This window comes from Tarenaya hassleriana, unplaced genomic scaffold (genome assembly GCF_000463585.1).
Source record: "Tarenaya hassleriana unplaced genomic scaffold, ASM46358v1 Cleome26, whole genome shotgun sequence".
Lineage (NCBI taxonomy): Eukaryota > Viridiplantae > Streptophyta > Magnoliopsida > Brassicales > Cleomaceae > Tarenaya > Tarenaya hassleriana.
This window is the reverse complement of record NW_010965869.1, coordinates 526,688-537,579: the sequence shown is the minus strand read 5'-3', so window position 1 is coordinate 537,579 and position 10,892 is coordinate 526,688. Positions and strand designations below refer to the sequence as shown.

General features: G+C 31.5%; 2 protein-coding genes across 2 annotated transcripts; one reads left to right on the top strand and one right to left on the bottom strand.

Moving 5' to 3' along the window:
• Positions 1–5,396: 5,396 nt before the first annotated feature.
• On the top strand, positions 5,397–9,491 carry LOC104816748 (WAT1-related protein At1g60050). Its single transcript, XM_010545686.1, has 7 exons — positions 5,397–5,599; positions 5,852–5,914; positions 6,094–6,210; positions 6,651–6,897; positions 7,427–7,585; positions 7,690–7,841; positions 9,176–9,491. Exons 1-7 carry the CDS (start codon positions 5,397–5,399, stop codon positions 9,342–9,344), a joined length of 1,110 nt encoding a protein of 369 aa, XP_010543988.1. The 3' UTR covers positions 9,345–9,491.
• Positions 9,492–9,732: 241 nt separating this feature from the next.
• Positions 9,733–10,475, bottom strand: LOC104816747 (MLP-like protein 423). The gene is made up of 2 exons (XM_010545684.2): positions 10,232–10,475; positions 9,733–10,136 (listed from the first exon to the last, which is right to left on the bottom strand). The coding sequence occupies exons 1-2, from the start codon at positions 10,416–10,418 to the stop codon at positions 9,865–9,867; spliced, it is 459 nt and encodes a 152-aa protein (XP_010543986.1). The 5' UTR covers positions 10,419–10,475; the 3' UTR covers positions 9,733–9,864.
• Positions 10,476–10,892: the final 417 nt, after the last annotated feature.

The window sequence follows — 10,892 nt, the reverse complement described above, 5'->3', positions numbered from 1 at the left end:
AGAGAGCCCAAAAAGCGATCAGAGAGTCCAATTTTTATTCCAGAATGATGTGCTCTTCCTATTTCCAACCTTGTAGATAGATAATCACCTTTTTAGGGGTGACCATTTCGGTTATTAACCCAATAACCGAAAGAAATCGAATCGAATAAAACATAACTGTATCCGAACCGAACCCGACATCAAAACTGAACGGGTATGATTTCTTTAAATCCGAAAAAATTGAAACCGAACCGAATAAAAAAATAACCGAAAAACCGATAATTTTTTTAAAAAAATGAACTTTTTACCGAACCCAAACCAAAAAATAACCGAACCAAAGTTTATATAAAAATTGAATGGTGATAGTCTTTCCATAGCCGAAATAACCGAACCCGAATATAACCGACCCGAACCCGAACCGAAACCCGAAATGGTCACCCTAATCTTTTTAGCTATTCGATCCAATATTATTTCAGTAAAAAAAGAGAGTAAAAACCATAACAAAACTTTGATTTTAAAAATCAATATATCTATATATATGTGGTTGTATGTGAGCATTTGTAGAGCAATGATAATAAAATTTGGTGAGTGGGACTTTGGGTGATGTGAGCATCTAAAAACAATACAAGTATGAAAAGGACTAACAATCATAGAGAGTATGGAATAGGGCAACATCTTATGTGTTGGAGGACAATGTCACTGAGATATGTGGGTCTCTTTTTTAGATAGAGACCCTTTACTTTTTATCCTTTTAGCTCATACTCGTAAAAATAATTTCCCTTCTCTTTCGTGTGTGTGTGTGTATATATATATATAGATATGTTTGAAGGTAACAGAATTAAGGGGTTTCGTAATTATATTCAAAGCATTTAGATCTAGAAATCTTAGTCATTTCTAAAAATATAGTTTCGCATTTGTGGGTTCGTTTCGTGTATATATAAAAAAAATTATTTTTTTTTTAATGTAAACACGATTTAATCGATTTGGTTTGGTTATTTTCCGACCCAAACTACAAAGCTTGGCCATGAAATCGTGTTTGTAGTGCATTGGATGTGAATGATGTCCTAATCCTACGATGGTGTCATTAATTAGTGCATTAAAACATATAATAAAATCGGTCAGGTGCTAAATAATGTGCTTCTCCTTAAAGAGGATGACAAAGCAAATGATACATTGATTGCTATCAACTTTCTCCCTAACAACCAACCAAATTAAAGGGGAGTTTTGCACACACCGTCTTCCTTCTCCACAATTTTTTTTTTTATTGTAATTGAATATAATTTACGAAAATGAAAATGAAAATGAAAAAAAAAATAATGAATAGTTTGTGGTTGAAAATATTAAAAACAAAACCCAAAATGTCATTTCAAATGTCAAACAAAGGGCACTTGTTGAATTCATGCTTTGCTTAGCCAATATATTCCCTTTTCATTGTCTTTACAGAGAGGATATCACATGTGAGGAGTGGCCACAGTGTTGAGCAATACCTTCTTTTCCTTCTATCTTCTCATGCCACACCAAGAATTTAACTCCAATATGCAAAACATATATATATATTTATATATATATACATATATATATAACACAAAAATCAAAAGGTGCTTAGAATTGTATTCCTCTTAATCCATATTTCTCTGCTGGCTTTTAGGGAGAATAATTGTTTTTGGATATGATATATATTGATTTTTTATCCACGTATCATAAAAAGTAAGATTCAAATTTTAATTCTAGAGTCTCATAATTTTGTGATATAATGATTTAGTTTCTTTTAAATTTGTAACTAGAAATATTTTTATTTATATTTCGGCGAAAGTTTATGGATCTCTAGTTTACTACATCTCTCTCCATACCCGTCCAAATAAATACCTTTTCCAATATGAGCTATCCACATTTGGATTGTAAACAGAAATTAAACCAATGGTCTACAATTTTTTTATATTTGGATTAAAATTGTAATATATAGTTTCTAAATATTTTCCAACAGAATGGTAATATTCAAATGTTTTTTTCATAATTAGAGTGAAATATAACCATCTTGATCACCATTTCAAGTAGGACCACTGGGCTATTTGGTTTGCTGCTAAAAAATGTCGTTAATAATAATTCTCATGAATTTTGTACCTAGAGTTATTTCTCCCATATTATTACTATTATTTTTAAATCAAAATCTTAATTACCTAATAGAAAATATTTATGTGGTACGTTCACGAAGACATTAGACAAGGCCGTGGGAAGTTGCGTTAGACTTTTTGGAAAAGAGAAAAGAAAACTAAAAGATATTAACCAAATTATTTGAAATATGTTCGAACTTTGACCTATAAATAATAATTTCAATGGACCGACAACTTTTTTATTCCTACCTTGAAAATTTATAGCCCATGCTTTTAAAGCCCAACTATGTCGTGGCCCAAATGATTTATGTTTTTTTCTTTCACCATTCAATGGGCCAACTTTATGTTTTTCTTTTAAAGCCCAAATAGAAGCAGGTGGTGATAGGAGGATGGTGATTCATCGGAATTCTTTAGATTTTACATCTGGTTTTTGGTTTTTCACAGACCGCTCGGACTGAAATTTGGTCCGCCCTGTACTGATATCTGTGGTCCGGGCGGATTGCCTTACAATCCGGTCCGGAACATCACACGCCTTTCTCCTTTTCTTCTTTGGTTCGAGCGGTCCATCGCTCGATTTATGCACCTGGTCCGGACGGACTACGATTCAGTCCTGTCCGGACCAAGGTTTTCTCCCGGCCCTTGTTCCATTTTTCTCGTAGGAATTGAAAAAGTTAAACTTAACAGGAATGTTTTGGTCCGGACGGTCCAGAACATGTCCGATCCGGACCACATCAAAGGTAGTCTTTCCATTAGATTCTGGATTCGAATCGTCAGCTGCCCCTTCCGATCCGATTGTGAAAATCCCGGGTTATTACATGCATATAAATTTAAAAATGTACATATTTATATAATAATTTTTTACAAGTCTTTTTTACCTTTTCAGAATCCGAAGAAACAAACCAACAATATTTTTATATTTAATTTCTACAAGTCTTAGGATAATATACACTTTTTTATTTAATAGATAATACATATCGAGTTTAAAAGCAGCACAAATATATATATCTATATAAAAAAATTATATATTTATATATAGCAATAATATTTTATTTTATGTAAATTGATGATGAACATAACAAGCATTATTTCGACTCTTTTATTTCGTTATTTTTGTGTCCCCTCGTACAAACACGGAGCCACAAATATGGTTTTTGCCAATAACTTTTGTGGATGTTATTTGACTCTTCAGTTGCGAATGTTTAAAATTGTTTATCTCATTGAAGTATTATGTGATTAAATGGACCTCCCTTCGCGTCATTTTTATTTAAAATTTAATTACAAAATAATTTGCACACGTGGGATTCTAATTTTATATCGTGTTTATGAAATAAGCCAAAATGGTCTGCTCTATACGTAAGATACCAGCATAAGAAAATGGGAAGCACGACTAATTCGTACAAATGAATAATCACTGACCATTTTTTTTTTCCAATTTCTCGATAAGTTTTATTATTATTTGTGACAGGGTTCCGATGAAAAATCGTATTGCTATATTATATTTATATAATTACATTATATATAGCTTAATATTAATTATAAATAAACTTACAACACACTCTTTATCTACTTAATAATATAATATCAATACATCAAAATTTTCATATTATTTGAAAAGATATATTTTCACAATGTTATAAAATTTGTAGAATTTGAATGAATAAGATATCAAATACATCAAACATCCTAAATAAATATATAAAAACAGTTTACATGTCTTTATTTTTCTATTAACTGTAGAATGTTCCAATGACGTAAGCTTAATTTCTCGTATTAAATATGTCAGGCGACTGCGGCGTCATTTGTCGCTGTCCCAAATGCGACGCAAGAGGCCTTGTCTCATCAACGAAGAAATTTTCAAAGTTCAAACATTAATTTATTTTCATTTCTTTATAAATTTATGAACTGAGTATCAGCAAACAATTTTAATCGAAATAAAAATCTCAAGTTGTAGGAATTATAATAATATAATATGCAATCAAATCGGTGTGTATATTAAAATAAACCGACCCTTAGAATTGAATATTAATGGGAAATTCTCATAGCGTCAGAGTTTAGAATATTAATGGGAAATTCTCATGACGAGTTTAGGGGCGGATCCAATACAGTACAAATGGGGTCACATGCCCCATTCTTCTAATAAAAAATATTAATTTTTACTATAAATTTTATAAAATTTTAAATATATTTGCTAAATACCTCTGTATTAAAATATTAAAATTACATTTGTGGCTTTGTGCCCCCTTTAAATATTTTACTAGGTTCGATAATATTCATAAGTTATTTCTAACGATCGCCAAATCTGAATAAACAAACAAACTTGAGGTTATTTGTGTACTTTGTGTAATTTCATTTTTGGTTGGATTCTTTCTTTTTTTTAAAAAAAAAATTTTGTTGTTATGAATTAAACTTTCATTTATTCTATTATATTATGTATATAAAATAATAAAAAATGACTTCCCATATCGAGAAAATAAATATTATCTACATACTCATACATATATATATGCAGTGTTTATGGTACATGCATATTCTCACATATATGAAATAAAGACATGCGACATCATTCGTCGTCTTATTCTACATACATACATACATACATTATACATACATACATACATACATACATACATACATACATACATACATACATACATACATACATACATACATACATACATACATACATACATACATACATACAATACATTATACATACATACATACATACATACATACATACATACATACATACATACATACATACATACATACATACATACATACATACATACGAGTTGAAACCAATAATTAGCTACATCTCCTCACGAAGGGTTAACAATGACTCTCTCCACATCTACTAGAAGAGCTTTTCTCTCAATGACAACACACACACAAAGACATAAACATACACAAGATTATATAATAAATAAACTATAGCCAGCGGATCTAGAAAAAATCATAATGAGGTAACAGTAATAACAAATTTAATTTTACTATGGGTTTGTTTAACAATTTTAATTAAAATTTTATAAAATTTATAATAAAAAGATTAAATTTTTGAATTAAAAAAATAGGGACCTGTTACCCTTATAATTAGGTTCCCTATGGTCTTAGGTATATATATATGTATGTATGTATGTATCGCTACAACCCTAAGACAATTGTGTAGAGGACAAAGTCTCTCGTTAGCCCTTTTTTCCTTCTTAGAAGAGATTTCTGCAATCTGTCAAACACCCATCATCTCTTCTAAATCATTGTAAATCGCAAATATACGTTTCCCTTTTGTCATCCGCGTTACATTGAGAGATGAGATCAATGGATGGGAGAATGGAAGACACAGTTCCATTCGGAGCGATGGTGTTGATGGAGGCATCCACCATTGCTCTCACCATCCTGGCCAAGACCGCTTTGACCGGAGGGATGAGCCCTTTTGTCTTTGTCGTCTACACCAACGCCCTTGGCTCTCTCCTCCTCGTCCCTTACTCTTTCTTGTTCCACCAACACGAGAGGTATATATATGTATATGTATATGTATCTTTGCATACACGCATATATTCGTTCGTTCACATGCATGTGCATGTGGGTAAAATCTTGTTAATTACTTCCACTTACGTATTTCGCAAATGACCATTAGCTTTTAGGGTTTTGGGTTCTTGTGGAGAGCAAACCAGTGTTTATGGATTGATATTTACATTTCATTCATCATACATATCATTTATGGTCATCGCTGATCATTGATCCATTTCTTTCCTTCATCACAGAACCGATCGAACATTCTTCACGCTTAATTTCATTATATGTACGCTCCTTCTGGGTTTCACAGGGTAAGTGTATATATGTATAATACAAGGTCATGGTTCATAAATTCATGTCCTCGATATATAGAAATTAAACTACCTATCATTCTATGTCGGTCTCTCAAAATTTTGAAGAAATAATATTTTTTTTGTTGTAAGAATATTTTTGAGTATTGATTATGATATATTTTGTTCTTGGGAGGCAGCGTGTTTTTGTTCCAAAACTTGGCATTTATGGGGCTAAGTTACAGCTCTCCAATTGTGGTATGTGCAATGGGATTGCAGACACCTGCTTTGTCCTACTTGCTCTCTCTTGCTCTCGGGTATCTCTCTCTCTCTCTCTCCCTACAAATCTTTCACAAGTTAAATCTTAATTTTCCACCATCCATTAAATCTTGTTGGGTAACCAATTATATTATCATTTTGATTTTTAAAATTTTGAGAACATTAGAAATCATAAATAAATGAATAAAATTCATGAGACTTCATAGCATCTTAGCATTTCGAATTAAGATCATAGAGAAAAATATCAAAATAATTCTTTGAACATCATCCAAACCCCTATAAAAACGTAACCAAAGCCTTGTTATTACATGCCATGTTCCAAATCATTCAGATCTCACAGACATAACAACAACGATCAAAACAAGCAAATCTCATGCAATAAAAGAATCTACGTCGCAAATCTGACACGATCTCTATTCACGTCTTTTTTGTTCTTTATTTTAGAATTCTGAATATATATATACATACATGTAAATAGGAAAGCGAAGTTGGAATGGGAGAGAACAACAACACGAGGAAAAGTGATAGGCACGTTGGTGTCGTTGACAGGAGCCATGGTGGAAGTGATTTACCTCGGACCTTACACAAGACCTTCTCCCTCCTCTTCTCCAAACTCTTTGCTTTCAAGACACTTGGTCTTCTTCAAGAACTCCGACAATTGGGTTCTTGGTTGCTTTCTCCTTGCCTGCGCCTCTCTCTCTGTCTCCGCTTGGAATTTCATCCAGGTAAAAAAAAAATATATTCATGATATATATATATATCGATTTTGCAACATAAATGAAATTAAAGTACGTACATGGGTCGGTCCATGTTTTACAACTTATATGATCACACTCCCATGAAATAAAGCCAGTAAAATGTTCATCTGCTGAATACACTCGTTACATAATAAAAGGGTATAAAATGTCGGCAAAGAGGGCAAGAAAAAGCAAAAAGGCCTATGAACACAGCGAATACTACATGATTTCACCCAATCAGAATAGGCCAACTGGTGTAATTGGTTGAGAAAAATAAGGGGTTCTTGTCCCAGTATCCCATATTCGAATGGCTGTTGGAGAGGAAAGATACAATTTAATTTTATCAAGATTGTCTTCGATTTCGGATGGATGTAATTGGGCCGAAAGTTCGGTAAACCAGTCTCAATACAAAAAAAAATGCTACATGATTTCGGGCCATCATCGGTGTTTGTATTGTCAAAGTTTCAGGGCAAAAACCTAAGATTAGGTTCTTGTTTTTTGCTTTGGTATATTTCAGGTGGATACAGTGAGGAAGTATCCACAGGTGATGAAAGTAGTGGCTGCTTACAGCTTAGCAGGGACAGTCCAATGTTCAATTTTCTCAGCAATCATGGAGTCTGACCTAAATGCATGGAAACTGAAGCCTAACATGGACCTCATGCTCATCATTGCCACAGTGAGCATATGTTATATACATTATAATTAATGGATTATAATTAAGGATAATTGTTTGTGGTTAACTACTTATTTTATATATGGTACGTTCCATTTTTTCATTAGGGTATCTTTGGGAGCATAATCAGGACAAGTGTTCATGTGAAATGTGCCAAATTGAAGGGGCCTTATTATGTGCCATTGTTCAAGCCATTTGGTATCCTTTGGGCTACCATTTTTGGCACAAGTTTCTTTGTCAACAGTCTTCATTATGGAAGGTACGGCTATAATATATTGATTGTTAATACTTAATTATTAGTTATCGATTGGCAAACATGATTTCTATTTATGCAATATATACATAGCATTGCAATTATTTTTTCCATTAATTTATATATACATCATATACTTACAAATATCTATTTTTTTTACTAACCGTACCCGTTTTCATTGAAGTTTTGAGGCTTCCTCTTTGAGGATGAACTTTGACATTTTATTTGAGGATTTTACTACTGTAAAACTTAACACTCTTTGTTACTCGTTTCTCAATTATTTTTTCCTCCATTGATGTTCCTTTTCTATTATATTTCATTTCTTTTTTAAGGGTTTCCCAAGTTTAGAATTTTTACTTTTTTTGTACAAATCGTTTCCTTTATTGTTTTTCGTATATCATATTCCAAATTTCTAAAACTCAATAACTTGTATCTTTTAGTTTTATTTTTAAATATTATATTTACATATTTTCATTTTTTTTACTTCTCTTTATATTTTTTATTTTTCTTTGACTTTTGTTTATCCTTTTGCTTTTTTTATGATTTTTTGTTTTTTAAATTGTTTCTTGTTTAGTTTTGCGTGTTTTATTTTTTCTTTGCTTTTGTTTTTCATTTTCTCTCTTTCTTTGTAAACTATACGAAATGTTATATTTTTCTTTTTTATTTAAAATTAATTTTTATATATTTTTTATTATTTCTTGTTTTTGTATTTATTTCAAAGAAGTCATTCATATTTTTATTCATCTGATATGGTATATGATATACATAAGAAAACAAGTTTGTGACACCCAGTCCCAACATACATCGTTATCATCATCAGAATCGTTTCTATTTGAATCGTGTAAATTGAATTAAGAAATAAATATTTTCATATATCAAGAAATTTATGGTAGTGGAAGAAACTTTCTAGATTGAAAATGACAAATGAATACAAAAGCATGTATGAAAATTACACATCAAACACACCACCAACTATATGTATATAGAAAATAGAAAAAATTATGTTACTATCTAAAACCGAAAAAGAAAAGGAAAACATTATACATGTTGAACATAACGCAATATGATTAACTACTAACTAATACCTATAAATTTTGAATTTGAGTCAGAATTTTTTGAATACTCATGGGTCCGATTAATTTGTAACTTTACGTGTTGTGTGTTAGTTAATGTATCGAGATTCAACCCTTTTATTAAAAACCATGGATTTGAACAAGCACAGAAAGTGAAGCTTATTCCAAGTAAATATGAGGTTTTTTTTGGGCATATAAGTGAAGATATAATGCTTAATTCTTTATTGATTTTTGGTATTTATCATATAGTATGATTTTTATATGCAGTGTGTTAGGAGCGACGGTAGCTGGGATTGGATACCTAATGATAATGTGGGGACAAGTTCACGAGGAAGAAGACAAGAATCATATGAATCAGAAGGGTGAAATCATCAATAATACACAAGAGACTGTTCCTCTTCTGAGAGAAAACGACGCTGTCGATGGTCATGTCTAGATCTCAAAATATCATGCGGAGTGTGGATTTGTTTTTTCAATTTTTGTGCATGGCTTCATTACTAACCTTGCATTATCTAATTTTTTCAATTAAAAAAAAATAGGAGTATGGTTTTTGTGTTGTATTTTTCCTTTAATGTATTATGGATTTTAGAGGGTTTCAAAGATTTTGCATTTTTTTTATTTAAGTTTTTGAAATGCTTTGTACTACCACGGAAAAGTGTGGAAAAATTGTTGGATTTTTCATTATTCAATATAAAATATTATAATATTTATAGCTAAAATTAAAATCACAAAATATTTTTCTTAAATTAAAATAAATATCTAAAAAGATATAAATAAAATCAAATCTAAATATTATTATAATATTTTAGAATGTTTTTCACATATATCTTAGAAAGCAAAATATATCCCATATTCCATCATTTGATCCCTCTCATGACCATTATTCATTACACACATACATACACTGCATACCTCATATCACACACACAAACATATATATATATATATATGATCAACTAGTTATTTTGGAGATAAGCATCGATGTCGACGAAGTTCTTGATCTTGAAGTCGACGATCAATGTGGGATTGGGAATGTCCTTGTTGGTTTTGATGTACTGGCAAGAGAACTTCACAGTACATCCTTGAACCTTTGGAATCACCGTGAAGGTTCCATCGAAAGCTTTGTACAATTCCTCCATCCCTCCAATCACAGTGTAACTGTAGCCCTTGTTCGGTTCGTCTTCCGACACTGAGACTATCTTCTCCGTCGCTGTCTTCGTCGGAAAACCTAATTCAACAACATATCTCATCATGCATGTCAAGTACATATACATATATATATATATATATATATACGCGCACGTATATATCGGTGGAAGGTACCTTCGCCATATGTGACCAAAGCAACAGTTCCGGGAGCGAAGGAAGATCCTTGGATGACTTGAATGCTCTTGTAAGAATCTGGAAGAATCTTGGGGAAGTTCGTGATTGGATCGCCTAGAATCTTCCACATCTCCTCGCCCGATGATTTTGCATCTACCTCCACTACGATGCTCCCTCTCGACGCCATCTCTCCCTCTTTCTCTCTCTCCTCTTGTTTCGAGTTTTTTTTCTTTGAAGATAAATGTGAGTGTGTGCATTTGGTGTATGTATAAATAGGTCCATGAGTTTGTGTTATTCATCAAACAAAAATAACAGGTAATAAATAAAAAAGGAGAATCGCCGTGAAATACCTCTACTTTTTTCTCGTCTCAATTTAATACATGTACTTTTTTAATTATTGAATAATACCTATACAATTTGTTTTTTTTCAAATAAATCCTATACTTTTAAATTATTGACCAAAAAATCCCTACCGTCAAAAACCCGCCACATAGACAAATAGAAATCTTACGTGGCGGCAAAAATCCCAATATCTCTCCTAATCATCGCGCCATGTCATCGCCACGTCAGAAATTAAATAAAAATAACTAATTAATAAATTAATTAACAATAATAATTAATTAAATAAATAAATAATCAGAAAAATAAATAATAAATATAT

Bases quoted from the DNA above. Each gene is read 5' to 3' on its own strand.
- LOC104816747 (XM_010545684.2), bottom strand. From the start codon at position 10,418: ATGGCGTCGAGAGGGAGCATCGTAGTGGAGGTAGATGCAAAATCATCG. The intron at 10,137-10,231 runs GTACCTTCCACC...TTGTTGAATTAG, and splicing joins TTTGGTCACATATGGCGAAG to GTTTTCCGACGAAGACAGCG.
- LOC104816748 (XM_010545686.1), top strand. From the start codon at position 5,397: ATGAGATCAATGGATGGGAGAATGGAAGACACAGTTCCATTCGGAGCG. The intron at 5,915-6,093 runs GTAAGTGTATAT...CTTGGGAGGCAG, and splicing joins CTCCTTCTGGGTTTCACAGG to CGTGTTTTTGTTCCAAAACT. The intron at 7,842-9,175 runs GTACGGCTATAA...TTTTATATGCAG, and splicing joins AACAGTCTTCATTATGGAAG to TGTGTTAGGAGCGACGGTAG.